General features: G+C 55.3%; 12 protein-coding genes across 12 annotated transcripts in view; 6 read left to right on the forward strand and 6 right to left on the reverse strand.

Moving 5' to 3' along the window:
- Positions 1-19: 19 nt before the first annotated feature.
- On the forward strand, positions 20-1,906 carry POSPLADRAFT_1172686 (hypothetical protein). The gene is made up of 2 exons (XM_024488192.1): positions 20-559; positions 956-1,906. The coding sequence occupies exons 1-2, from the start codon at positions 56-58 to the stop codon at positions 1,766-1,768; spliced, it is 1,317 nt and encodes a 438-aa protein (XP_024336192.1). The 5' UTR covers positions 20-55; the 3' UTR covers positions 1,769-1,906.
- Positions 1,907-2,089: 183 nt separating this feature from the next.
- POSPLADRAFT_1150676 (hypothetical protein) lies at positions 2,090-2,867 on the reverse strand (the record flags this gene model as incomplete). The annotated part of the gene is made up of 2 exons (XM_024486444.1): positions 2,090-2,725; positions 2,790-2,867. The coding sequence occupies 2 exons, from the start codon at positions 2,865-2,867 to the stop codon at positions 2,090-2,092; spliced, it is 714 nt and encodes a 237-aa protein (XP_024336193.1).
- Positions 2,868-3,087: 220 nt separating this feature from the next.
- On the reverse strand, positions 3,088-4,412 carry POSPLADRAFT_1150311 (hypothetical protein; the record flags this gene model as incomplete). Its single annotated transcript, XM_024486402.1, has 7 exons — positions 3,088-3,222; positions 3,271-3,398; positions 3,508-3,741; positions 3,779-3,849; positions 3,887-4,012; positions 4,066-4,151; positions 4,209-4,412. The coding sequence occupies 7 exons, from the start codon at positions 4,410-4,412 to the stop codon at positions 3,088-3,090; spliced, it is 984 nt and encodes a 327-aa protein (XP_024336194.1).
- A 916-nt stretch (positions 4,413-5,328) lies between these two features.
- On the reverse strand, positions 5,329-6,639 carry POSPLADRAFT_1172689 (glycoside hydrolase family 53 protein). The gene is made up of 6 exons (XM_024488193.1): positions 6,390-6,639; positions 6,259-6,334; positions 6,143-6,203; positions 5,607-6,084; positions 5,498-5,550; positions 5,329-5,447 (listed from the first exon to the last, which is right to left on the reverse strand). Exons 1-6 carry the CDS (start codon positions 6,547-6,549, stop codon positions 5,379-5,381), a joined length of 897 nt encoding a protein of 298 aa, XP_024336195.1. The 5' UTR covers positions 6,550-6,639; the 3' UTR covers positions 5,329-5,378.
- Positions 6,640-7,738: 1,099 nt separating this feature from the next.
- On the forward strand, positions 7,739-9,094 carry POSPLADRAFT_1151091 (hypothetical protein; the record flags this gene model as incomplete). The annotated part of the gene is made up of 4 exons (XM_024486491.1): positions 7,739-7,893; positions 7,946-8,601; positions 8,647-8,837; positions 8,897-9,094. Coding segments are annotated over 4 exons (1,200 nt in total), but the record flags the coding sequence as incomplete, so codon positions are not given.
- A 440-nt stretch (positions 9,095-9,534) lies between these two features.
- Positions 9,535-9,860, reverse strand: POSPLADRAFT_1059588 (hypothetical protein; the record flags this gene model as incomplete). Its single annotated transcript, XM_024481176.1, has 4 exons — positions 9,535-9,556; positions 9,610-9,689; positions 9,744-9,776; positions 9,840-9,860. 4 exons carry the CDS (start codon positions 9,858-9,860, stop codon positions 9,535-9,537), a joined length of 156 nt encoding a protein of 51 aa, XP_024336197.1.
- A 129-nt stretch (positions 9,861-9,989) lies between these two features.
- Positions 9,990-11,172, forward strand: POSPLADRAFT_1048727 (hypothetical protein; the record flags this gene model as incomplete). The annotated part of the gene is made up of 6 exons (XM_024479581.1): positions 9,990-10,060; positions 10,116-10,376; positions 10,445-10,591; positions 10,650-10,741; positions 10,794-11,038; positions 11,089-11,172. The coding sequence occupies 6 exons, from the start codon at positions 9,990-9,992 to the stop codon at positions 11,170-11,172; spliced, it is 900 nt and encodes a 299-aa protein (XP_024336198.1).
- A 69-nt stretch (positions 11,173-11,241) lies between these two features.
- POSPLADRAFT_1048728 (hypothetical protein) lies at positions 11,242-12,181 on the reverse strand (the record flags this gene model as incomplete). The annotated part of the gene is made up of 2 exons (XM_024479582.1): positions 11,242-11,546; positions 11,602-12,181. 2 exons carry the CDS (start codon positions 12,179-12,181, stop codon positions 11,242-11,244), a joined length of 885 nt encoding a protein of 294 aa, XP_024336199.1.
- Positions 12,182-12,379: 198 nt separating this feature from the next.
- Positions 12,380-16,062, forward strand: POSPLADRAFT_1151047 (hypothetical protein; the record flags this gene model as incomplete). The annotated part of the gene is made up of 14 exons (XM_024486486.1): positions 12,380-12,492; positions 12,548-12,869; positions 12,919-13,292; positions 13,347-13,648; positions 13,698-13,775; positions 13,832-14,223; positions 14,392-14,523; positions 14,574-14,639; positions 14,695-14,907; positions 14,959-15,063; positions 15,112-15,233; positions 15,283-15,362; positions 15,416-15,575; positions 15,636-16,062. 14 exons carry the CDS (start codon positions 12,380-12,382, stop codon positions 16,060-16,062), a joined length of 2,886 nt encoding a protein of 961 aa, XP_024336200.1.
- A 22-nt stretch (positions 16,063-16,084) lies between these two features.
- On the reverse strand, positions 16,085-17,458 carry POSPLADRAFT_1184142 (hypothetical protein). The gene is made up of 7 exons (XM_024489059.1): positions 17,221-17,458; positions 17,004-17,166; positions 16,910-16,943; positions 16,745-16,856; positions 16,651-16,694; positions 16,442-16,593; positions 16,085-16,386 (listed from the first exon to the last, which is right to left on the reverse strand). Exons 1-7 carry the CDS (start codon positions 17,405-17,407, stop codon positions 16,248-16,250), a joined length of 831 nt encoding a protein of 276 aa, XP_024336201.1. The 5' UTR covers positions 17,408-17,458; the 3' UTR covers positions 16,085-16,247.
- Positions 17,459-17,616: 158 nt separating this feature from the next.
- On the forward strand, positions 17,617-21,107 carry POSPLADRAFT_1067184 (hypothetical protein; the record flags this gene model as incomplete). The annotated part of the gene is made up of 8 exons (XM_024482155.1): positions 17,617-17,924; positions 17,976-18,492; positions 18,547-18,966; positions 19,022-19,323; positions 19,378-19,912; positions 19,971-20,132; positions 20,189-20,734; positions 20,793-21,107. 8 exons carry the CDS (start codon positions 17,617-17,619, stop codon positions 20,955-20,957), a joined length of 2,955 nt encoding a protein of 984 aa, XP_024336202.1. The 3' UTR covers positions 20,958-21,107.
- A 410-nt stretch (positions 21,108-21,517) lies between these two features.
- POSPLADRAFT_1150541 (hypothetical protein) overlaps positions 21,518-25,682 on the forward strand; it is a gene marked incomplete at both ends in the record, with an annotated part of 6,710 nt that continues 2,545 nt past the window's right edge. Inside the window, 12 exons of the mRNA XM_024486429.1 lie at positions 21,518-21,752; positions 21,809-22,156; positions 22,207-22,751; positions 22,801-23,565; positions 23,614-24,030; positions 24,084-24,334; positions 24,384-24,452; positions 24,502-24,661; positions 24,717-24,833; positions 24,890-25,000; positions 25,056-25,133; positions 25,182-25,615. Of these exons, the coding sequence (XP_024336203.1) occupies positions 21,518-21,752; positions 21,809-22,156; positions 22,207-22,751; positions 22,801-23,565; positions 23,614-24,030; positions 24,084-24,334; positions 24,384-24,452; positions 24,502-24,661; positions 24,717-24,833; positions 24,890-25,000; positions 25,056-25,133; positions 25,182-25,615 (3,530 nt within the window). The remainder of the gene's footprint in view (positions 21,753-21,808; positions 22,157-22,206; positions 22,752-22,800; positions 23,566-23,613; positions 24,031-24,083; positions 24,335-24,383; positions 24,453-24,501; positions 24,662-24,716; positions 24,834-24,889; positions 25,001-25,055; positions 25,134-25,181; positions 25,616-25,682) is intronic.

Here is a 25,682-nt window from a genome sequence, read left to right on the forward strand (position 1 = left end):
ACTGCCCCTGTCCTGCGTTATCGGCATCTCCCTCCGTCCCACCGCGACTCCCCCAATGCCGTCCACCGTCATTCTCGGAGGCGGCATCATGGGCCTCTCCACCGCCTACTACCTCGCTTCCCTCTCCCGCCAGAACCCCGACGCCGCCCCCCACATCATCCACATCGTCGAGCCCTGCCCCGAGCTCTTTGCCTCCGCCTCGGGCAAGGCCGGCGGCTTCATCGCCAGAGACTGGTTCAGCCCCGCCCTTGCGAACCTCGGCAGCCTCTCCTTCGACCTCCACCGCCAGCTCGCCCAGGAGCACGACGGCCGTGCGCGCTGGGGCTGGTCCGAAAGCATCTCCTACTCCCTCGACCGCAGCGCCGGCGCGGGCGCCGCCGACTCCGACTCCAATTCCAACTCGGACGCCGCCACGTCCGACCGGAGTGCGTCCCCGCCCCCGTCCCCCCGCCCCGACTCGTCGGGCCGTGCGTCGCCCGCAAGCCTCGCGCCCCATGGCGCAGAGGCGCAGGAGAACGGCAGCGCCCAGGGCGCCGACTGGGCCCTCGGCATGACGCGCGTCGGCATTGTCGAGCAGCGGACAGCAGAGGCCCTGGCGGCCAGCGCAGAGGCCGAGGCCGCAGCCGAGGAGCGGGCGCAGCGGGAGGCAGAGACCGCCGCCGCCGAGCTCGCCCGCCTCGACGAGCCATCCTGGCTGCACGTCCCCGCGCACGCCCTGCAAGTCATCTCCGAAAAATCGACAACAGGCCTAGTGTGAGTGCATCTCTCCCTTTGCTCTGGTGACGCGCTGCCCCCCAGCTTCAAGGCGAGCCGGCGGCGGTCGTGTGCCCGTCTCTCGTTCCGTGCGTGGGCTGCTGTATGTGACCGGTGCTGACTCTGCCCCTTGGTTCCCCCTTCTCGCGGTCCCTGCGATCCCACTCGCATTGGCTGCCCGTGCGCCAGCAACCCGCATCAGCTGTGCGAGTTCCTGCTCGAAGAGTGCATCGCCATGGGCGTGCGCCTGCACCATCCCGCGCGCGCGACGAAGCTCGTGCACGCAGACCCGGGCAACCCCGCCTCGCAGGCCATCATCCGCGTCGACGTCCTCGCCACCACCAGCACCGGCCGCGAGTTCCACACCGGCAAGCTCGACCTCCCGTGCGACAGCCTCGTCCTCGCCGCGGGCTGCTGGACGCCCAGCGTCTTCCGCACGCTCTTCCCCCGCGCGCCGCGCGTCCCGACCGTCCAGGGCCTCGCCGGCTACTCCGTGACCGCGCGCTCGCGCGCGTGGAAGGGCCTGCACGCCGCGCCCGCGGCGGCGCCGTGCCACGCGGTGTTCACGTCGGACCCGAGCGGGTTCTCGCCGGAGCTGTACTCGCGCGCGGGCGGCGAGCTGTGGGTCGGCGGCGTGAACAGCGCGGCGCTCCCGCTGCCCGCGCGCGCGATGGACGCGCGCCCGGACCGCGCGAGCATCGAGCGCATCGTCGCGGTTGCGCGCGCGCTGTGCGGGGACGACGTCGAGGTGCTCCAGGGCGGGCTGTGCTTCCGGCCGAACACGCCCTCGGGGAAGCCGATCGTCGCGCGCGTGGCGGAGGCGGACCTGGGCGAGGGCGTGCGCCCGCGCGCGTGCAGTGGGCGGGGCGGCGGTGGTGGCGGCGGCGGGGTGTACCTGGCGGTTGGGCACGGTCCGTGGGGCATCAGTCTCTGTCTTGGGACGGGGCTGGTGCTGAGCGAGATGATTTTGGGACGGCCAACGAGCGCGGACGTGGGGCTGCTGGCACAGTGGTAGATGTGCGCCGCGAGCCGCGGTTTAAAAAGGTGCGGGAGAGCGGGAAGAAGGTGGCGCCTGGAAGGGTGTTGGTGTTGGTGCGCGAGAGTGCCGTGCATTACAGATCTGTCTACTGTATGCTTCATTCAGCTCAAAACTAGGATCACGATGTATGCGATAGAACTATTTAAGTGTGTGTAGAGGATGTGAGATTGGGCGGCGCAAGGCTAGAGTTTATATATCCCGAGATGGCGGACGGTGCGTTCTCGTACCTCAGTGGAAGAATCGAGCCTATTGTACAACAATTTCTCTGATACACAAGGAGCTTTGGGGAAGGATCGTCTAGGCTGCCAACGCTCGCACCCAGCCCACCTCTTCCCCATCTGCACGTACAACCTTCACACCCTTCGCCTCCAGCTCCTGTTTCTTACTCTCCCAGGCCTCCGCCCCGCCCACACACCTCACCGCGTCCTCCACCACGTACGTCCTCCAGCCCTCCTCCGCGCTATCGAGGGCGCTGTAGAGCACGCAGTAGTCGCCCGCGAGCCCCGTCACGAACACGTCCGTGATCTCGCGCTCGCGCAGGAGGCCCGCGAGCCCGCTCACGGCGGACGCCAGCGGGGGGCTGCGCAGCGGGCTGCGGAACGCGCTGTACATCTCCACGCGCGGGTCGAGGCCCTTCAGCACGACGCGCTCGAGCCGCGCGGCGTCGAGCCCCGCCGCGAGCACGTTCCCCGGCGTGCCCGCGACGCAGTGGTCCGGCCAGAGCCGCGTCGCGTACGTCTCCGCCGGGTTCGCGGGGTTCGCGATCGTCGTGTGCGTGACGAAGGGGACCGCGCCGGGGTGCCGCGACGCGAAGGAGACGTGGTGCGGCGGGTGGTGGTCCTTCGTGGCGGCTTTGAAGGCGAAGGGCAGCGCGAGGAGCGCGTTGATGGGCGGGATGACGGCGCGGCCGTCGGGGACCGCGAGCGCGCCGTGCTGGGGGGAGATCAGAGGAAGCGGGTCAGTACGGTGCGGCGCACGCAGAGGGCGGGCGGGGTACGGGTGGGCAGAAGTCCTCCTGGACGTCGACGACGAGGAGCGCAGGCCGGAAGGGCGCAGGGGGCTGTGGCTCGGACATGGGTGCGGGAAGTGAGGCGCGTTCGGGGGCAATACACGGGCGCAAGATCTTATCTGAGATGTAATGGGCTCGGAAAGGCGCGATTGGATCGTGAGGTGAAGCGGAGTCGGCCATCAAAAGCTCCTGCAATTATTGGGCTACATGACCGTGCAAGTAGTGTAGTATTGAGTCAAGCAAGATCGTTCCATAGGTCGTGTGTGTATGAGCCTCGGGGCACGCGCTATGACGTCCCTGCAGTCTCCGCCCACTCCTTGCTCCCCATCTGCACCAGCCTGGAGCAACAACGCGCGAACGCAAACAGCTCCTCGTCGCCGCTGAATATCGAGCTGGAGATCACCATATCTCCCGGAAGACCCTGTCGCAGTGTGAATGGCAAGTATAAGCGAAAAGAAAAACGACAGACCAGGTCGTCCATCATGGATCGCATGTGGTCGGAGATCTCCCCGCTCTTTGCATCCGCATCTGCAGCGAAAATATCGGCGATGGGGACCTCAGAAGTGATGAAGATCTTCGTCTGTGAATCACCGTAAGCTTCACGCTCGCAACAGAAATGAGAGGGGCAAGCTAACCTTGCTCTCATAACACGCTAACAGCGCGAGCTTAGTTCCAAGGTAGCAAAGTGTGGATGAAAACCACGTACCGTCAATAAAAGTGATGAACCTTCGTGCCATGTCTTTCTGGTTCAGCCCCATCTTCGGCACGTCGAGAATGAAGATCGTCTTGAACTGCTTCGTGATCTCGAGGTAGTCCGCCGCGCTCAGTGGTTGCCCGCACAATTGCTCAAAGTGAAACTTTGCGACGGTGCTGGTGCTCTCGGGCACGCGGAGGATGCGGCCCCAAGTCTGCAGCTCGCGATTGCGCTGCACGGGGTCCGCTGGGTCTGCGGTGAGTGCGCCGAAGATCTTGGCGACCTCCGCGCGGTTCTCGGGCGTGAGCGGGTCGTAGTAGACATGTGAAAGCGTGCGTGGGATGCGGCGATAGTCTGCGGGCAGTGTCAGGAGTCGCCGAGGGCCGAGTACGATGTGTGGTGCTCGCCTGTGCCCGAGTCGAGATCCGTGACCTCAAAGTGCGTCTTGAGAAGCTCGATGCATGGGACGAAGCTTGACCGCTGGATGCCGTTCTTGTACAATTCGTCCGGATGGCGACTGGTAGCGTGCGGCGTTAGGGAACATAGCGGTGCATATGAGAAAATGCGCACTTTGACGTAATTACGCAGACCATACCGTGGCTGAGCAGACGTTCGAAGAGCTGTCGAAGGATCATCGCGTCTGCAATATCGGTGACCTAGAACGCACAGTCTCACCCACCAGTGTGCAGACGCGGATGTAAGACACGGCGCACCTGAAATTCGTCGAAGCATAGCACGTATGCCTCGTTAGCCAAATCCCGTGCAACGGGCGCGATCGGGTCGCCGCCGTTCACGCCGAGCTTGGCCTTCATGGCATGCACACGCTTGTGCACATCGATCATGAAGGCGTGGAAGTGCACCCGCCGCTTGCGCGTGACGTGCGGTGGTAGCGTCTCGTAGAACAGATCCATGAGCATGGTCTTGCCCGTGCCGACGTCGCCGTAGAGGTAGAGACCCTTTGGGACTTGCTCGAGCGGTACATGTTCTGAGGGCTCTGTGCGAGAGAAGAGGCGTGAGATCTAGGCGATTGGCTAGGGTCAATGGCCGTCGGGAGGTGCATCAGGGGTAGCACGAACCAGCGAGGGCTTCGGAGATGTCGAGCGCGGCTGCGCAGGGTGGTAGTTAATGAGGTCATCGTGCAGCCTCTGAAGCTTCTTGATGATCCGCTCCTGGTGCTCGTCATAGCGGAGAATACCTGTTTCTGCAAGCTTGTGGTATCTTTCCAGAGGACTAGATACGGCTGTGCAGGTGTCTAGTCAATCGAAGTAGTAGCAGCATCACAATCGAGCTCACTTAGTTCCTGCCGCGACGGACGAGTGTACTTGGCCTGCAGCACTGCAGCCTCTCGCTCAGTCGGTTTCGTTCGCTCAGATGCTTGCTCGGCTGCTAATGAGGAATTGAGCCGTCTCCTATGCAGTATTGACCGGCGAACAGTATAACGAACAGCGCGCTGCAGAGAAAATCGGCGCGGAAAGGCGGACAAAACAGATAGGCAGATTCCAGACGGTCGCATACTGCTGGGTCTGGCCTGAGGAGTGGCTGAGCGTCTGAGAAGGCCCCGCTGGGACTCGGGATTGAAGATGTCTGCAGGCGCCTGCAGCTGATTCCGGGTCTCCGACTCTTCGATGACACAGTGCCTGATCTCGGCCGATCACAGTCCCGCGTGGCACCCCGCTCCTTCCCGATCAATCGCATTAATTGGCTGAGGCTCACAAGAAGCCACACCGCTCATTCATTTTGTATTCATTTGTCGCTGCGAATGTTTCATCTCATGGCAAACTTACCCCACCACCGATCTCCATGATGTCGTGCTCAGTGCACGCTATCAATGTGAAGGAACAAGGAAAATGCAGATTCAACTAGCTCATATAATAAAGCCGTCTTCACATATCGAGAGCGAAGATATCAATTGACTGTCTTGTCTCGCCCGAAGGAGAAACCAGCAGATTATCCTGCAGTCGGATTCAGCGCCCAATCTATCACGACAGTGGGATTTACTCACTGCGCACGAGGAGCCCAAGGCAGCATTGCCAATCCATCCCGGCTCCCAATAATCTATGCAAGGAGCGGTAAGTCAGCTGCTGTTTTTCCAAGACATTTGTTGGACTCACAAATTCCTTGTCCCTTCCCACCAGGAAGACTATCCAGAACATCGCGAATGTCCCCTGTCCACTCTTCCTGCCCCGGCGCCGAGACGGGAATGCTAGGCTCGCTCAGCGTGACATTCTCACATACCGCGGGCCAGTCCGTCTCCGCAACTACGACCGGCTTTCCATACTCGTTCACGAGGTTTGTCAGCGACGATTGCAGGTTCGCCAGTGTCGCGTTCGTGCCGTAGAACGGGTAGAACGACACGCCCATTATATCTACCTGATCGACTGACAGTCCGCCGGGCATGAACACGCCCCCATAGAACGACTGCAGGCCCGCCCAGTCCCAGCCGTTAGCAAGATGAACGAGGGTCGTCGGGGATCCGGCGGACAGGCCGCCTTGGAAGGCAGCATGGAGCAGCTGGGACACGGGGGCGATGCCGTTCACCGAGATCTCGCCGACGGGCCACAGCAGGCCGTTGTTAATCTCATTGCCGCACTGCTCACGAGGTATGGTGAGCATTGGCTTTACGCGCATCCGACGAATCGGCACAAACCTGGAGAATGTCGATTGGCGTACCCTGGGCAGCGAAGCTTTGCACGACATTTTGTGTGTAACTGAGAACCAGTAGATCAGGTGCATGCGGGGGAGACACCCGGGAATGTGATTTACGAGTAGATCTCTGAGACCAGGCCAGTCAGGTTTGTCGGCCAGCCTGCGGGGATCGCTTGATGACCTGGGTCCGCCCCTGGGAAGTTACAGGTAAGCCGAAGAACGCAAATAACCCGACAAAAAAGACTGACAGGTATCGCTGTAGTGCAGATCGACATGCAATGTCAATCCGGCTGCTTTTATGCGCTTCGCCATGGCGAGTCCATATTCCAGGTCGTATTGTCCTGCTGTCCATAACCGTATGCGGGCCGTGTTCATACCATGCAGCTTCACGATCTCCTCGAAGGGCATGGAAACTCCGTCGTCAGTGTAGGTTACGCCATCACCTTCGATCACGAGGACAGAAGATATATCTGCAGCTTTGTATGTCAGGGCGATTGCGGCACGTAAGAGAGCGCATAACAACAGGACATGGCGCAGCATCCTGGGGGATGGTCTCGTTACCTAAAGCTGGGAATGATTAGGTGGGTCGTATATATATGACGTACAGCGTGTCAAATCCCTCTCGAGGACCATGTGTCCTGCATATGAGCGGGCCGGTACATGTGAAGTGTCCACAGTAACCCTTCTTCGAAGCACACAGAAGGACATTGACCGCACAGCATTATGCGTAGGCGGAAAGTTAACTTTAGCCTCGAACCGACTTGTGAGGATGCTGCGCAACTCACCTGATCACTACGGATGCCTGTCTTTGTCGAGATGAGTATCGATGAACATGTGACGTATCATGGGCTTCCTTTGTTGGACAGAACAGTTCTCACACGACGAAGGATGTTCACCAACAAGCAAAACATGAATATGAATCATGACCTTTTCGAGGAAGTGAGGACGACCATAGGCGCAGCAAGCGCTATTAGCGAAGGAGTAGGCTTCGGATGCAGCGAGTATCCTGATTCGTTCTGCGGGGCCGGTCTCGCCATATATGACCTCCTATTGAGTTACCACCAGCAATCATACCCATGGAGCATAATTACCAGACGGTCCTAGGTCACGATGACCTGCAGCTATGGACCTCCCGTGCAAGGATCTGCGTTGCCCCCAAATAGGCATCGGCGGCTATTGTGTGCACGTGCCTTGACGCGCCTCGTCCGCTGGCCTGCGCCTGCGATGATCCATCCAGAGCTCACCGCGTCCATCCATCCTGTCTCGCGTCCCCGCTGATCTCGCAATTGCGTCGGATAAATCGCCAACACCATCGCGCACATAAAGCCGCTCCCGACGATCCCGTCATGTCGCCCGCTAGGACAGCAAAGTGCACTTCGTTCGCTCGGAAGGCCTCTGGGCGTCTCGTGCTGATAGCGTCTGTTCAGGGGAAAGAAGCGAGTATGGGAAGCCCACGCCAGTGACGGTGAAGCAAGTGAGAGCAGCTCTTCGCTGAGCTCTGCACCACCGACGAATGCATCTCCAGTGAAAGTCCCCACGAAGAAACGTATGTTCTGCATGGCAAGGTCATTTCGTGTCAACTGATCTGCTGGCAGCAAAGCGGGCCGAGACAAGAATATGTCCCGTCTGTCACGAAGCGATTCCTGTCCGGCTGCTGAGCAAGCACAGCGACCTGGAAATGGCCCGCGTGGAGGAAATCATACAGCAGGTCGGTTCGACGGAGGTGCTGGCGGATGCCGAGCCAGATGATGGGTACGAAACCACGCTTTTCTAGCTAGGACGTCGTTCACACAGCACCACCAAGGTTGACCAGCCGCTCACGGCGGTCTGCAGTCAAGGCCCGCAAAGGTCTCAGCCATTCCCAGAGTGCGGCGACCTTTGCTTCTACCTCGGAGGTAACGCTCGAACAGATCACGAAGAGTATACGTACTTTGAAGAACCGCCGCAAGCAACGGCATGCACAGCTGAGGGAGTTGATGCGTGACGACGAGGACGTACCATGGTGGGGCAGAGGACATAATGAAGCTGGAGGTACCCCCTGCCCAGTGTGCGGGCAGAATGTTCCAGGCGACGAGGATGTTGTAGAAGCGCATGTAGACTCTTGTCTGGCGCACCTACGGATCACCGAGGTGCAAGGAAGTCAGAGCAGGGAGGCCGACATGGAGATGGATATTGACGTGGAGGGAGGAATATTGGCTGGTGTCAACTTCAGAGGTGCGTGTGAGCATCTTTCTGGCCAATGCAGCGTTTGTGACAGAATGTCAATAGGCACAGGCTTCGACATCAGAGACCGTACCCAGCAGGACGTTGAAGATGAGGTGGACGTTGACGGCGAAGATGAAGTCCTCTTTGGAGCTGCACAGTTCACAGAAAACGACATTCTTGCCGTCTCAGGCCAGCATGAATCCGAGGATGAAGATGAAGATGTCGATGTCGAGACTGGCGATATCGGTGAGACAAGTCGTGACACAGCCCAGACAGTAGAAAAGCCAGACGACAATGCAGCAAAAGCCTTGAAAGAGTTGTTGGCAGAAGGCAAGGTCGAGGAACGGCATGTGGATGATGTCAAACGCGCCATGGACGAGGTGATGGGAGTAGGAGAAGCCGAAGAGGTAGAACAGGCAATTGAGAGCGCGCGGAAACAGAACGACCAGGTTGCGTTGATCCAAGCACTTGAGAACAAGATCAGCCTTCTGGTGAGTATCATACCTGTCGTACACGCGAGCCCCGAAGCAAATCCTCAAAAATGTTTTAGGCATCGTTACGCGTCTCCTCGTCGACTTCATTGCTGTGTCGCATATGCTTGGACCCATATACCGAACCTACCGCCTCAACAGGTTGCTGGCATACCTGCTGTCGGGAATGTTGGCTACGTTGTTTGGGCTCGACGAAGATGTGCCCGATATGCAAGCGAATCACGGCTGCTGCGGATTTGCGGCGAGTATACTTATGATTGCCTACCTCTTGGATTTATGTATCCTGCTTTGTATGTCGCTTTCGATTCCAGTTGCTGTGTCGGTAGTTTTACTCAATTTTAGACGTAATGATTCATGCACTCTGTGAAAACGTGTGAGCATTCTGGAAGACACGTTGGAGATAATGCAACTGGCTCATATCTGGCCTTGTATGTTCCTCATGCCGAGGCTTGCATAAACCAACGAGAACGAGGTTACAGCAGCCTCAGAGACCCATGGTGCACATGAGTGACTCGGAGTGCCAATGAACAGCACCACCACATGTATAATCATGGCCAAAGTAGACAACTGCAAGACGCACTCACCAATAAATCGCAAACCAGACACTGCGTGTCGTCAAATCCCACAAAGATCACACGATAGGGTGTTCAGTGAACAGGGAGGCTGATGATCAATTAAGTATACAGGCGTAGCTCTATCATGCGAGGGGGCTGATCAACCTGCTGTACTATTAGGCTTGTGCGCCAACACGATGCATAGGCTGACTACGCACTTGATCAGAGACGGCTGAGGGTTGCTTCGTGTGTAGCCGACGTAGATGATAAGAGGAATCCAGCCATAGTGGAGGACAGTCTGCAAGCAGGCACGTCACGCGTCTGGTGGCAGCGATACAGAAGTAGCACGTACACGTCCGAGCTCAACCGCCTTGATGATCCTCTCCTATGCGTTGATGGTCAGTCAGAATCAAGTAGAGAGTGCGCCCTCTCGCGACCCAAGACGCACCTTTGTCTCTTCAGAGGGCATTTTGGGATACGTCGTGTCGTGAAAGGAGGAAGAGGGGAGGTCGTCCGGCCATTGCCGGCGACTTTTCATTCTCGGGAAGCGCTGTGGCTGATCTTGTCTTCGTTCGCCTGCTCGATCCCAGTCTCAAAAATGCCGCTCGCCGCAGAGTCGTCGGCCGTCTACATTCACAACACTGCGCCGGGGTTCATCTTGACGCCAGGGTGTGCATTTTCTGTTCAGTCTAGCTGCGCGTCGTCGCTGAGGATTGTGCTACAGGCGTGCGCCGACCTCAGTCACTGTCCACCCAGTCGCCCTCTTTTCCATCCTCGATCACTACCTTCGACGCACCGATGCGCAGGAGCGGGTGATTGGAACCCTGCTTGGGACACGCTCAGACAATGGCGAGGTCGAGGTGCGCTCGTCCTTCGCCGTCCTCCACAGCGAGACGGAGGAGCAGGTTGCGGTGGACATGGACTACCTCAAAACGATGTACGAGCTGCACCATAAGGTGAACCCGAGGGAGGTCATCGTAGGCTGGTGCGCATCTCCCGCCACGGTTTTCTTAGGTCGAGCTGACTCAATCCGTCGATCGTCTGTGTACATAGGTACTCGACTGGGTCAAATCTGAACACCTACTCCGCCCTCATCCACAATTTCTACTCACAAGAGACCGCCCCCCATCAGGCAATTCACCTCGCCTTAAACACCGGAACCGTCGAGGGCGAGCAGGCAGGCGTAAAAGCATTCATCGGGTTCGCTCGTCCTCTTCGTCTCCCTGATCCAATGAAGATTTCTGAATTTGCTTCGCAGGTCACCCGTAGGTGTGCTCCCGAAACCCGAAAACTGTGTATTTGTCCCAATCCAGTGCGAGCTTAGATTCAACGATGTTGAGCGGAGCGGTCGTGAGTAGCGTGCTCTCCGTCAACTAGTCTGCTTATTCATTTTTCTTGACAGTCGACCTGCTCACGACCACCTCTACATCCCCTAACTCCACCAACCCCCATCCTACCACAGATCTCGAACTTCTCGAGCGGTCCCTTCTATCCGTTGCTGGTATGCTTGACCGCGTGCTCTCATATGTGCAATCAGTATTGTCAGGGGAGGTGAAGGGAGATCCCGCGTTGGGACGGTACTTGATGGATACCCTGGGGTCGAGCACGGAGGATCTAGAGAAGGGCGGTTTCAATGCCAGCTTGCAGGTACGTCCATTCGCGCTTCAAATTGCGCTTGAACTCACGATGGACTGCAGGACACGTTGATGGTATCATATCTGGCCAGTTTGGTGCGCTCGCAGGCAGAAGTCTCAGCGCGGTTGGCACTCGTAACGGCATAATAAATGATGTTGTACGTCTCTGTTGTACGATGAGTTGGAAGACGCGCTCTGCCGTAGTTGAGCGGGATATCAGCTGTTGAATATGCGCGAATGCTGCAGGTCGTGTCGTGCAGCGAGGATCTCTCCTAAGGGCCAGGTTACTGCTGGACCGTGTGTAGTTTCGTCAAACTCCTGATTTGAGGATCTAGGTGATATGGTTGAGACATCATAGCCAGTCCTGAGGTCCCTGCAACGAGTCGCTTCTCTTTCCACCATTGGCCGTACGGCGTGCAAAAGCAATTGCTGAGCCGCATACGGTCCCAGCGTATTGAGGCGGACAGATGCTGACAGCAAACTTCGGGCATGGAGGAAGAGATGAAGGAACTGGCTTCGTTCTAGGGTAGATGAGGGATCGTCTCGGGGGATGGGTCTCGGTATATGCGTACATACCAAGAGAAAGCCCAAGGGCAGCAGTAAGAATCCCCCAGCAGGTAGGAAGGTGTCCATGGGTATGCTCACGTCTGACCTCCAGCTTCAATCTATCGATGAAGAGTCCCGCCTGGGTTTGGCGGAGCGTGTCTGAGTCGTCCGGTGTCCTGGCCTGCATGAATGCTGGTCTAGAGAAGCCCTTGGAGTACAGTGTGAGCAAGGCCACGCCTTGCGACTTGGATGCGCGTCGGGCGACATGGTTTAACGTCATGGCCTCGTATAAGTCGTCCAGGGCCTTGATTTGCGCTACCGCGGTGCTGGACGCGTCGTCCTGCCCGCTGTTCGAGGGTGCGGCAAGCATTGATTCAACGGCACGGTGAGCGTCCGATACGAAGGGGAGAGCACTCCGCGCGTATGTCCGCAGGCTGTCGCGCAGAAAATCCATTGTCGCGTCCATCGTGCCCTGGAGCCCGCGCGCCGAGGGGGAGAACAGGCCATGTGTTATATAGGACTCGAGGCCTGCAGACGCAACGAAGGAGCCTGTGGGGAGGTTGCTGTCGGACAGGAGCAGAAGGAGGTATGCCTCCTGGTCGTCGTCCATGCAGGGCCGAATAAGTCGACGTCCGAGTTGTGGTGCATAGGCGCCTGCCGATCAGCCTCGTGGTTGACGCGGTCAGTGTCAGTATGCGAGACCACGTTCTCCGTGTTTATGAGCTCTCAGATCTGCTCGCGTTGCGGTTGTTGTCTTCCACGACTTCCAGTGCAACAATCTGTCTTCCAAGATGGGTGAGCAATACACATGCAGGCTGTCCGATCAACTCAAACTAAGCCCGGCGCAGAGTCGAGCATTTCAAAGCAGTTGGTCGACAAGATGTACGAGAAGCGGAAGGCTGCTGCTCTGGAACTTGAGAAGTGAGTTTGCTGCATCATGCTGTGAAGGACATTGTATTGAACTTCTCGTGTGCAGGCAGATACGCGAATGCCACCAGCAGGGTGACCACCGGCGTATAAGCCAGATTGTCGATCAACTAGTGGACATGTTCAACAATTCGTCAAATCCACTGCATGTACGGAATGGTGGTCTCATAGGACTGGCTGGCACCGCAATCGCGCTTGGCGTCGATATTGCGCCGTACATGGAGAAGTTTGTCGAGCCATTATTAGTATGCTTCACCGATCCCGAGAACAGGGTGCGGTACTTCTCCGCGGAATGCCTCTACAACATCGCCAAGGTATCAAAAGGGGAAATATTGGTTTACTTTAACCCAATATTTGATGCTTTGAGCAAGGTGAGCACGCACCCGCTTGTGCAGGATGCTCATGTCAAGTTCATTTCAGCTTGCTGCCGATTCAGAATTGTCTGTCAAGAATGGCGCAGAGTTGCTTGATCGTCTTCTGAAAGATATCGTGGCGGAGACCGCATCTGTCTACATTCCCCACTATCCTGAGACAGAGAAGGTCCGCAAACGGGCCGAAGAAGTGCACGGCATGAGCATCCTGGTCCCGCATCCAGACGATCTTGCCAACGGCGAGGACTTTAATAGCGCACGAAAGGCGTTCTCACTCGCACATTTTATACCTCTCCTCTCAGAGAGGATATATGTCCTTAGCCCGTTCACTCGGAGCTACCTTGTATCATGGATCACTGTCCTTGATTCTGTCCCCGAGCTCGAACTCATCACATACTTGCCAGAATTTCTGGACGGGCTTCTGTGAGTCAAGTATCCGGTATCCGTTGCTGACCACTTGCTTAGAATTATTTCCAGGAAATACTTGTCTGACCCAACGCAAGATGTACGGGTCGCCACCGAGAACCTGCTCGCCGACTTCCTTCGTGAAATCTGTGAAGTGACTGCAGTCCAGCAGCGCAGTGAGGAGCAGCTTAAGGCCAAGCGGGAGGCTGCGGCCGAGCAAAGTCGTCGAGCAGATCCCGAGAAGGAGCGATCGCAGGATCTGAGCGCCCCAGTATCAGAGCGAGGAGCCTTCTTACCGGATAACGAACATGTCCTAGTGGACGAGAGCCCTTTGGCTTCGCCCGACGAGAAACAAGATGGTCGCGATGCGGGTCGTAAGTGTGACCGCGTTGCCCACATAGCCGGTATTGATTTATATTGTAGACTGGGTCCCCGGTCAGGGTGTCAAAATAGACTACGCTGCTATAGTCGAGATTCTCATCCAACAGCTTGATGACCAACGTACGTCATGATCGGCTAGTTACGTATTGCGAACAACTCAGACTTATTGTCTACAGACGACGTTATCCAACAATGTACTGCTCTGCAGTGGTTATCCGAGTTCCTACGAATCGTACCGGAAGTGATGGTCCCCTTTACACCCCGCCTAATCCTCGTGATCCTCCCAAACCTATCCCACCATGTCCTCATGATTCAGTCCGCTGCGCAGCGTACCAACAAACTCCTCATGAACATGATCCAGGCACTCCCTCTTCCTCCCGACCAACCAGCACGCCAAGGGACAGACAAGTCATCTTCCGCCGCATCGCAAGTGGCTCCTGGGTCCCCTACTCCGGCTGTCACATCCCTCGCATCTACCAGACAGTCTACTGCTGGCAAGGACACTCCACAAAGCCGCGACCTGAGTTCACCGGAGTCGCTGCTCGAGACAACAGCTGACCGCGCGTCGGTGGCGCCCGCGCCGCGACCGCGTGGAGCAACGCTGCAGCTAGACTCTACGCGCACTGGACCGCCGGACGCCCCCAGCTCGCAGTTGCACGCAAGCCGCCCTGACTCTCCGACATCGACGGGGAGTGTGCTGCAGATACAGCAGTCGCCCGAGGCATCGATCCTACAGGAGAAATCGGAACAATTCGACTACCAGGCGACGGTGAATGCGCTGACCATCCAGTTCCTGAGCGAGCATGAGGACACGCGGGTGGCGGCGCTGAGATGGCTCATTATGCTACATCAGAAGGCGCCGAAGAAGGTGCGTGGGCTGTCGGTATAGAGTGTCTGCAGTGGCTAAAAGTCTGTTAGATCCTTGCCATCGACGACGGGACCTTCCCAGCGCTGCTGAAGACACTCTCGGATCCCTCAGAAGAGGTATGTATCTCCTAGGGATATCAGCCTGACTCTTCTGATCGATCTTCGTTTGCAGGTGGTCAAGAATGATCTGCAACTAATTGCTCAGATCTCATCCAGCTCAGATGAGAGCTACTTCAAAGCGTTTATGATCAACCTTCTGGATCTTTTTAGCACGGATCGCGGACTGCTAGAAACACGAGGGAGTCTCATCATCCGCCAGCTCTGTCTCAATCTCAATACGGAACGTATCTACCGTACGTTCGCCGAAATTCTGGAGAAAGAAGAGGTAACAACCACCGCCTTTCAGATTGGAACAACGAGCGCTCATCTACTGCAGGATCTTGAATTCGCTAGTGGCATGGTTCAGAAGCTGAACATGATCCTCATTACGTCTCCTGAATTAGCGGATTTCCGGAGAAGGCTTAAGAGCCTCGAAACTCGGGTACGTGCTAACTGTTGTTTCGTACAATGCTTCGCTGACAAGGAGCAGCAAGACGGACAAGCAATATTTACTACCCTGTATCGTTCATGGTGTCACAACGCCGTCGCAGTGTTCTCCCTGTGTCTACTTGCTCAGGCTTATGAGCATGCATCAAATTTATTGTATATTTTGTGCGTGGATCTTTTGCCTGCACGTCGGGTCCTGTCTAATTGGAGATAGCGCCGACCTCGAGATCACCGTGCAGTTACTTGTGCAAATAGACAAGCTCGTCCAACTGATCGAGTCACCAGTCTTTACGTGTATGCCATGATCTACTGGCCATTGAGGGAATTTGACTGACGTTCGGCGGCAGATCTACGGTTGCAACTACTGGAACCTGAAAAATACCCTCATCTGTTCAAGTGCCTTTACGGCCTGTTGATGCTGCTACCACAGAGCTCAGCCTTCGTCTCACTCCGAAATCGCTTGAGTGCGGTGAACTCGTCAGGGTTCCTTCACATTGCGCCTAAATCGTGAGTCCCTTTGCGCCTTCGACAAAAACCAGCCGTATCCTCATCTACTATCGCTATCAGCACTGTGGGCAACATATCGTCAACGCGATCAAAGCTCGGTCGTGAAGACATTAAGTGGCAAGAACTACTCTCGCATTTCCGGTCAGTACAGGCGAGGCACGAACGTGCGCGGCGCCAGGCGCTGGGCTCCGATAGTGTCTCATTCCCCGGCTTTCCTGACATCGACAAGCCGTCGAATCCGCCTCCTGCTGCAACCCCCGCCGCACCGTCATCTACCCGGCCTACGATACGACGGAAAGTCACAGGCGAGGTCCCTGTACGGCCGCCATCGCGGTCTGGTGGCGCACTGTCACCACTCAATCCAAGGGCACGCGGTCAGACAGGGTTGATTTCATCCAGCTTGGCGCATCCCCCCGCAAGCCCAACTCTCGTTCCCCAAACACAAATGAAACAGCCGCGGACTTTGACCCTGAACAAAAAATCTTGAAACGATTGTGCGTTGGGGATTCGACTCGTTAGACTCGCCTGCATGTCGGTATATTATTGCATGATTCAATGAGGATTTGTATTACAAGATTGATACAGTAGAGTAATGTCACGACGAGTGAGAAACGACGCGTTGTGTATTTCGGAGACAGGTTGCCGTGACACTGACTACAATGCCAGGAACTGCTATGATTGCAGTTCTAGGAGATTCCGGCGGATTTCTTGTATGTCATCAGGCGAGAGCTGAGCGTATCGTTCAAGGTATCGTTCGACTCCTTCATACTGGTCTTGCAATAATTGCAGAAAAGCTATCATGGTTTCTGCACTGAGAGAACCTGTTAGTGAGTCACAGTGATGCATCAAGTATGATCCACACAGACCGACAGGTGAACATGTTCAGAGCAGCCTCCGTGTTCGAAGCAAACAGAGGGACTTGGGCTAGTCGTGCCATGACCATTTGGCGTGCAGGTTCGCGACCAACCCTTGTCAGGGAGTAGTCTTCTGCAATTAGCTCATCCGCCACGCCAGCTAGCTTGAATATATTGCAATTGTGAGGCGACAAGAAATACGGCGTGATCGGGTTGCGCACCTTCAATATGAGAGCAGCTAGGATACCTGTACGATCCTTGCCGGCTGGCCTCTGTTCATCAGTAGTACAACGCGGGCCCGCGACATGGGCACACCTGTGCAGTGAAATACGCAACCCTCGTTTGGCCTATCTTTGACATGCCGGAGAATTGCTCCAAACGCAAGTCCCCCATGATCGAGGATTTGCGAGTACAATTCCATGAAAGCCTTACTTGTGGTGCTCTCAACTAAGATCAACGACTGGGCTGAGAGTGACGTACTTCCGTCTTGCCACTTGCGTAGAGGGCAAATCGTCTACAGCGATCGTACGAACGGTCAGGCTTATGGACCTCTAGCAACACTTCTTAAACGCACTTGGCCATCATCTCAGGACTGTAGTCCTCTGTCTTAAAGACGGGTACCCGCAAGATCTGCACGCCAGGAACCTCGGGAATGGGTGATTCGTATCTCTCGATCTCGGTGTCTGACCGCAAGTCGAAGACGGTCGTTACTCCTAGCTCCTTTAGCTTGAGCTTTCCTGATGATGCCATTATGCGCAGGGTGCAGTAAGTCAGATTTTCCGAGGACATACCCTCTTCCGTGACAGAGGACAGCTCCGCAGACCGAAACACAAGGCGTGACCGGGTCCTCATGCCCGCATGGATCGTGCTAGAGTATCCACCCAAGTCTCGTACATTGACAACTCCAGGTATGGTGACAAAAGGAGGCTGCGAGAGCCGTTCGTTGACGTATACAGGGTCAAGCCGTTCTATTTCCATCGAGTACAAAGATTGAGTAGACACTGAAAGTTCCAAGCTCAGACCTGATAGTGAGCGGTACTCGAGTGGTACTTGGGTCCGCGAGCACGGTAGCGCGCGCCACCACGCGTCAGCTTAGGGCCGGCGTTCTCGTGTCTCATTACATTGGACGCGTCTACTCTTTGCGTTGAGCAAGGTCATCCCTTTAGTCGCATTTTCTCGCTTCTACAATGGATGTCGACAGCGTATCCTCTTCCCCGCCCTTGCGGCAATCCTCTCTGCCACCCAGTAGTGCTCCTGTCGCGTCTCAATCCTCGAACGGACGATCGACACCGCGACGAATACGGCCATCCGGCCGCGGCTCAGACGCGTTAAATCTCGGCGATGATGAAGCAGAAGAAGTCCCAGACGGAGACGATGCAGGCGCAAGAAGAAGACGGAGGCCCAGGGGTCAGGGCCAGCTGAACGCGGATGTGCCTATCGTGAAGGATGCGGTGGGCGAGAGTGTTCAAGAAAGCTTCGAGACCTTCCTCCGAACGTGAGTTTATTCCGGCGAAGAATACAGGGCTGTCACAAATCCCGCTGCTAGCTTTACAGAAGAGATTGCCCTTGCATCGACTCCAGCTTCAGATGGCGGCGTCCCCGTTGCGCCTGACGGCGAACTCATCTACATCGAACAGATTCACACAATGCGTGAATACGAGCTCACTACTCTTTATGTCGACTACGGACATCTGCTGCAAAAGGATGACGTCCTCGCTGACGCGATTCAAAAACAATACTACCGCTTTCTGCCTTACATTCGACGTGCTCTTCACAACCTTGTCGCTCAGTACGAACCGGAATATCTCAAGCTGAATCCCACCGCTGCAGCCACAGATTCTGTGAACTTGCAATCTCGCGAGTTCAACGTCGCGTTCTACCATCTTCCACTGGTCTCGGGGATTCGCGATCTGAGAACAGACAAAATTGGTACACTGATGAGTATAAGCGGAACAGTTACTCGTACCAGCGAGGTACGGCCTGAGCTACTGTATGGAAGCTTCATCTGTGAGGTCTGTGGAGGCCTAGTCAACGAGATCGAACAGCAGTTCAAGTATACTGAGGTGAGCGCTTCATTTCCTGTAATATCAGGTGGTCAAACTGACATCATATCTTAGCCGAGTTTGTGCCCCAACCCAACTTGCGGTAATCGTACGGCATGGCAGTTGCAGATCGACAGTTCAAAATTTACGGATTGGCAGAAGGTCCGGATACAGGAGAACCCCTCCGAGATACCCACCGGCTCTATGCCTCGATCTCTCGACGTGATTCTCCGCTCAGAGCTAGTTGAACGCGCTAAAGCTGGAGACAAATGCGTTTTCACTGGAACTTTCATCGTGGTGCCAGACGTCAGCCAGCTCGGCCTTCCCGGAGGCAACAAAGCGGAGTTAATGCGAGAGGCTGCAAAGGCTGGTGCAAATTCTGCCGCAGCGGCTGTCGGTGGTGCAGGTGTTACTGGTCTGAAGAGTCTCGGTGTCCGGGATCTGCAATACAAGACAGCATTCTTGGCGTGCATGGTCCACGACGTGGATGGTCACGTTAGTAACCACATGTGTCCGCCATTTATAGTCGAAATTGAATATAGTTTTGCAGGCTGGGACCAATGTGCGGGGAGAGGATGAGCAGGGCGAAGACGACAGTGAGGCATTCGCCCGATCCTTGACGGAACCAGAATTTGAAGAACTCAAGCGCATGGTGAATTCCGACCACATCTACTCACGACTGGTGGAGAGTATAGCGCCGACCGTCTACGGTCACGACATTGTGAAGAAGGGCTTATTGCTGCAGTTGATGGGTGGAGTACACAAACAGACTCCGGAAGGCATGCACCTACGAGGCGACATCAATATTTGCATTGTTGGCGACCCTTCAACCTCAAAATCACAATTTCTCAAGTAAGTGAACTGTTGTCTCGCGTCCCAGCATCTTGTGACAGACTTGAACGACAGATATATCTGTTCCTTCCTTCCACGAGCCGTATATACATCGGGCAAGGCATCTTCTGCAGCGGGTCTGACGGCCGCAGTCGTTAAGGACGAGGAGACGGGAGACTTCACCATTGAAGCCGGTGCCCTCATGCTGGCGGATAACGGTATTTGTGCCATCGATGAATTCGACAAGATGGACATTTCGGACCAAGTCGCTATCCATGAAGCTATGGAACAACAGACCATATCCATCGCGAAGGCTGGTATCCACGCGACGCTCAACGCACGGACGTCTATCCTTGCTGCAGCGAACCCAATCGGTGGCCGATACGATCGCAAAAAGTCACTGCGAGCCAACGTTGCGATGACGGCTCCAATTATGAGTCGATTTGATCTGTTCTTTGTGGTGTTGGACGAGTGCAACGAGAAGTCCGACCTCAACATTGCAAAGCATATCGTCAATGTCCATCGGTTCCAGGACGAAGCCATTCACCCGGAGTTCAGTACAGAGGCGCTGCAGCGATATATCCGTTACGCTCGCACGTTCACTCCTAAGGCATGTTCGTGCATTTCCAGGATGGGTCGAGAAACTAATGAATGCATATTATTGGCAGCTTACTCCGGAGGCAGCGGACGTCCTGGTGGAAAAATACCGCATCCTACGACAAGATGACGCTTCGGGTACCGGCCGCAATTCTTACAGGATTACTGTCCGTCAGCTAGAGAGTATGATCCGGTTGAGCGAAGCAATCGCTAGGGCGAATTGCACATCGGAGGTGAACTTCTAAACTCGCTTTTGTTTGTCCCTTGCTAGTGCTCACGGACATCAAAGATCAAACCAGCGTTCGTACGAGAAGCGTATACGCTTTTGCGACAGTCCATCATCCATGTGGAGCAGGATGACATCGACTTCGATGAGGAGGAGCTTGAGGGCGAACGAGAAGGCGAACGACGTCCACGCGCGACTGCAGATGATGTGGAGGAGAGCCAAGACGTCGAGATGTCTGCAGCTGAAATCGCAGCCATGGACGAGGCCGAGCAAAGCTATAACGAATCCATGGGCCTCAATGGCGCTGGTTCCAGTGGCCTCAACGGTGCAACATCCGATGGTATATCAAGAGCGGGCAGCATGGCTCCCAATGCGCCCCCGCCACCTCAGCCCAAGAGGCGGATGGTCATCACCCACGACAAGTACATGACGCTACAAAGTCTGATCGTCTTCCATCTAGCTCAAGTCGAACGAGAGACTGGTAAGGGGGTCGACCGGGACGAGCTCATCGACTGGTACCTTGAGACGAAGGAGGAGGACATCCAGGATGTGGAAGAGCTCGAGTACGAGAAGGAGCTTATCACCAAGATGTTGCGCAAGCTGGTCAAGGTGCGAATTATTCTATCATCCTCATTCGAAACATCTGGTAGTAACACTATACCCGCAGGATAACTACTTGATCGAGATCAGGGGTGATGTGCAAGATTCACTGCCTGAATCTATGGAGGAGAGCAGCGGCCAGCCTTCGATGGACAGTCAAGACGGGAACTTCCGCGTCTATTACATGGTTCATCCTTCTGTGGACACGGAAGGGTCTTCGTCTGTACCATAAAGCGTGATTACCGTAATACGTTTATTTCGGTTTGAGTTATATTGCACGTGGGGTCGTCGTTCCTTGGTATTCTCGCTTTCGAAAGTCGGGCCTAGTAGTAGGCTATCTCTGCATCATATATGTATTGTATCCTGGCATCGTTGTGCTTCCAGTCTATGTCGTAAGTCTAGCTACTGAATAGACCGTGGCGCTGGAAATGAGACCTCAGATCCATAATCGACTAATAAAGGTAGTTAAGCTACGACGGTCATAACGGGTCACGCGCGCGTGTAATGGCGCGAAGCACTTCAGCCGTGTATTACCTGCAGGTCGTGCTCTTGGCCGCTTTCTCGTGTATGCTGCATGCCGCAGCGTGACTTTAAAGGACCGCGTTTACTTGAATACAGGTCACTTACTAGTACCCTTCTACAGTTTCAGGCGGGGCTCAATGCCGATGCCTCGTTACTAGACCTGCTCGACTTGGAAGCTCTTCAGACTCGCTCTGCAGCTATCTCAACAGAGGCGCATAAGACACTCTCAGTAATCTGGGCCTGAGTCTGAGGACTGCGTCGTATCTCGGCATGGCGGATGGCCCATTGATCGTGCCTACGCTTCTCGCCTCCGGGACTCTGCACTTCGCCACTATTCAGTCTACTGGGACTACTCAGGATGTCATAGATTCTCTGCTCTTGCAGCAGGAGGTGGCGTCGGAGATCTTGGGGGACTTGGAACAATATGGTTGGGCCTTGCAACGCGTACGGAAAGAACCCAATGGTCGTCAGTGGGAGGAAGAGGAGTTAGAAGAGCTTGGAAATGGTACGGCCTCTCAAATCATGCAGCTTTAATGACTGAAGCATAGCTAAATTATGCAGGTATCCTGCCACCATCCACACGCGTAGCTCCGCTGCTCAACTCCCCATCTGCCTCTGCTAGCTCGGAGAGGCATTTCTCAGCATTTCCGCTCACGTCGCATCTACATGTGCCTGTGCTCCGTTTGGTTTCATTACATCCGTTCCTTGTACTAACATGCACATTCCTACGTGTCCCTGAGATCCATGACGGATTCCAATGGAAGTCTTTCATCTCCAGATCCACCACTGTCCGCGATGCGCTCGACGCGATCATCACAGAGCTTGGTCTCACGAAATCCCTGCCTGTTCCTGGCGGCGGGATCTTGGAGTATGTACTGGAAGAAGTATGGACATTCGATGACGCCGAAAGTGAGCCGCCCCCCTGCGTGTTCACTTCGAGAGCTTATAGATGTTGTCAGAGTCGTCCCGGTTGTCTTCTGCTAGCACACTATCCAGCCTCATTGAGTGTTCCTCCGACCGTAACCCTTTCCCGCCCTCAGCGTCATCAGTAGCGCACACATTCAGGTTCTGCGTCCCTGACGAATGGTATCGCCGATCGAAGTCTCGGTCCGTTTCTACGACCTCCACGGAACCTTCAGAGGACACAATTAGACGTCTTGCAGATATGGAGGAAGAGGAAGAGAGTGGAGAATCCGGAGGTACAGCGAAGCAAAAGGCTGATTCCGGCTCAGAGCCAGATCTTCGCACTCCTACTTCTGGGTTCAGTGCTCCGACGGATTGGCGAAGCTCAATATCGCAGAATAGGTTTTCTAGTATGTTTGAAAGCTGGATACGTCCCACAAGCCCGACCGCCGAAACTACGGCAATTCCGGTTGAGAGGAAAGTTGTCAGCGATCCCCGTCTAATGGACCGCACTAGCCGCGACCTCGGATCCACAGGCGTACCGACCGAAGGAGATGCAGGTGCGAACGATGTCGACCCTGGCGAATTTGAGGAGATGCTTGTGTGTACCTGTTTCAAATCTGGTATCATGGAGACTGATGCTCGACTAGGACGAGCTAGGGCTCAAGGCTTCCAGCCGCGACGCTATGTATCGCCTGCCACCCGAGCAGAAGCGATACCTCCTCCAAAACAACAAGGAAGTTCGCGCATCAATGTTATATAAGGCGACTGCCACTCGCAGTAAGCTTGGCCATGCCACACAGCCATCCACGTACGGCCCTACAAGTGCCGCAGGTTTGTTGCCCCGCTTAGTCCCGCAGCTGACTGGTGACTCGGGGATTATGAAGCGATTCTCGATCGCTGGATGGGGGAGCGGTACATCTTCACCCACGGCAAGCATCGTGGAGGCGAGTCGCAATAGCGGTGAATACGATACCAGGAGGAGGGATTCTGTCGTTTCAGCCAACCCGCCCTTGGATAAGCCGACGGAGCCGTCGACTCCTGTCGTCCAGCCACAGAGCACAGGTGGCCTCTGGAGCAGCTGGTGGTCGTCCTCGGGCGGCGAAAAAAGCTTGGCGTCAGGCGCACCGAAACAAGTAGAGAAGACTGCTAAGTGGTTCGCTGACGGCATCCGCAACGGGAGGTCGACGGACTCTAAGCTCGTGAAGCATCTCATCGCGCTGCGAGTCCATCTGTCGACTACAAACCTGGTGTGGATAGAAGATTTCATGGATGTGGAGAAGGGGATGGGCGCGCTTAGCAAATTGCTCTCGACCCTAGTGGGCAAAGGCGGCAAGAGGAAGAAGCTAACTGACATCGAGGACACTGTCTTGCTGGAAGTTATCAAGTGCCTCAGAGTGCTCTTAAATACGGAGGTAAGTCGCTCACTGTCTGTTGATGTCGGTCGTCTCACGCAATGACAGCCCGGGTTTAGCGAAGTCCTTTCAGCGCCTACACTCATTACTCACATCGCATATTCTCTCCATGGATCGTCCGTTAAATTACGAATACTTACGTCAGAGGTTCTTGCAGCCATTTGCGTTCTCTCACTCAGAGAAGGGCATAAAGCGGTGCTATCCGCTTTGTCTGACTATCGCGTCGAGTTCGAGGAGCCATTTCGCTTTCAAGAACTCATCGCCTCGCTCCAGCTCCCTGAGGTCACAGACGACGGCGTCACCGTAGGAGAGTTTGGATATAGCAACGATGAAGAGGGCGTCTGGGAGGCCCGAACCGCATCAATGGCGCTCATCAATGCCCTAACAAACTGTCCGGCTGCGCTCGAGGAACGGATCTTACTCCGAGAAGAGTTTGGCCGGCGTGGTTTGAACGAAGTCATCGTCGTATGTAGTCTAGCTTTTCGGTTTATGGGCCTGGCTTATCAAGGCCCTCGCAGACGTTACGCTACATCAAACCGCCAGAATCTTTAGTTACTCAACTCGATGTGTACACTGAAGAGAAGTTCGAAGATGAGGAGGACATGCGCGAGCGGGCACGGAACCTCGTCGATCGGGAAGGCGCGCAACAACATTCTGAACCCGTGCTGGAGGAGCTCCTGCATCTCGCTGGTGAACATGAGATGCTTTACCCTACCCTTGTAGAGATCATATCGCGCTTATCGAGGGTCTTCCGGAGCGAAATCGATAGGTTTGACGAGACCTTTTCTCAATTGGACCAATTTTAACTGTTGTCGCAGTCAGCTAAGGGCGGAAATTCTCGACATCATCAACTTGTTCATACAGGAAGCTGTCGATATCCAGGATTTGTATGTATTTTACGCTCAACATTGTGCTTCTGTTTGACGTGTTCTCTAGTGGAGATAGTTGGTTACCCCTCTTGAACCGATTTGCGGCTTCTGTACGGCACATCACTGGGCAAGAACTTGAAGTCCAGGCTACTCTGGATGGCCATGGATCCATCGTGTCAGAAGAGCTCGACATCCTTCGCAATAAAGTCGACGAGTTGAGCGGAGAGGTAGACCTACGTCGCGGAATCTCCACCACTGAAGCTTAATTTTTTTGTCGTCTAGCGGACCGCTCTCCAGAGCCAATTCGAGCAACAGACTGCAGAGCTCAATACTTTGCGATCTATTGGTTCTCAACCTCCTACCGTAAACGGGAGAGGTGCTGGAAGGGGTGGTTCAGAGGTATGGCGATTTTATCCACGGTAGATGTCGCGCTTACAGTACCTCAGTCAAATCAGAGCTTCCACGGCCTCGTGCAACGGCTTGTGCAAAAGGAGAAGCATGTTTTGCAATTACAGACGGAACTTGACCGACTGAAAGCGTCGAATCCTGCTGAGGGAAAAGAACCTGTAAGAATACAATGACTACAACTGGTAGACAGCACCTGACATTATGAACGAACAGGATGATCGTGCCAAGCGTGAGCGTGATCGGGTGAAGTGGAATACGCTGATGGAGGAGATTACCAAACTGAAGGTGCAGGTAAGCACTGTCGATATCCGAGGTGATCACGGACTCACAGTTCCCTAGCATGGCGACTATGAAGCATCTATTGCTAGCAAGGACAAGGAGATCATCTACTTGAAGCGTGCCTTGGAGTCTGTTTATTCTCGCTTCCGCTCACGGGAAGATAATCGTGAATCTGAACTCGATGCTGAGGTGATGGCGACCCGCGCTATCAATAGTCTAAGTCAAAAGGACGAACAAATAGCGGACCTTCAAGCACAGATCGAAATCCTGAAGGCTCAGCTAGCAGAGAAGCCGAAGTTCATTACAGAGACCGACTTCAAACGACAAGTGGCTCCCCCTCCCCCACCACCAGCGAGGCCGAAGCATGCGCCGACCGTTTCCTCGACAATGGAATTAGTAGAAAGTGCAAAATCAACACATGCTGCGAACCTACTTCCATCGTCGGTGCCATCCTCAACTGTAGTGCCGCCGCCGCCGCCGCCTCCACCTCCTCCGTTTGCTAGTGCTCCGCCTTCCATTGCTCGTCTTGATATCCCTTCTTCTTCTTCTCCCCCTCCCCTC

This window comes from Postia placenta (genome assembly GCF_002117355.1).
Source record: "Postia placenta MAD-698-R-SB12 unplaced genomic scaffold POSPLAscaffold_12, whole genome shotgun sequence".
NCBI classification, from domain to species: Eukaryota; Fungi; Basidiomycota; class Agaricomycetes; order Polyporales; family Adustoporiaceae; genus Rhodonia; species Rhodonia placenta.

Coding starts and splice junctions, on each gene's coding strand:
- POSPLADRAFT_1172686 (XM_024488192.1), top strand. CDS start 56: ATGCCGTCCACCGTCATTCTCGGAGGCGGCATCATGGGCCTCTCCACC. Junction 560..955: donor GGGCCCTCGGCATGACGCGC/GTCGGCATTGTC, acceptor AACCCGCATCAG/CTGTGCGAGTTCCTGCTCGA.
- POSPLADRAFT_1172689 (XM_024488193.1), bottom strand. CDS start 6,549: ATGCCCTTCGAGGAGATCGTGAAGCTGCATGGTATGAACACGGCCCGC. Junction 6,335..6,389: donor TCTGCACTACAGCGATACCT/GTCAGTCTTTTT, acceptor GTAACTTCCCAG/GGGCGGACCCAGGTCATCAA. Junction 6,085..6,142: donor CGCCAATCGACATTCTCCAG/GTTTGTGCCGAT, acceptor CCTCGTGAGCAG/TGCGGCAATGAGATTAACAA.
- POSPLADRAFT_1184142 (XM_024489059.1), bottom strand. CDS start 17,407: ATGGAAATAGAACGGCTTGACCCTGTATACGTCAACGAACGGCTCTCG. Junction 16,944..17,003: donor AGTCCTGAGATGATGGCCAA/GTGCGTTTAAGA, acceptor CGATCGCTGTAG/ACGATTTGCCCTCTACGCAA. Junction 16,695..16,744: donor TTGCGTATTTCACTGCACAG/GTGTGCCCATGT, acceptor AACAGAGGCCAG/CCGGCAAGGATCGTACAGGT.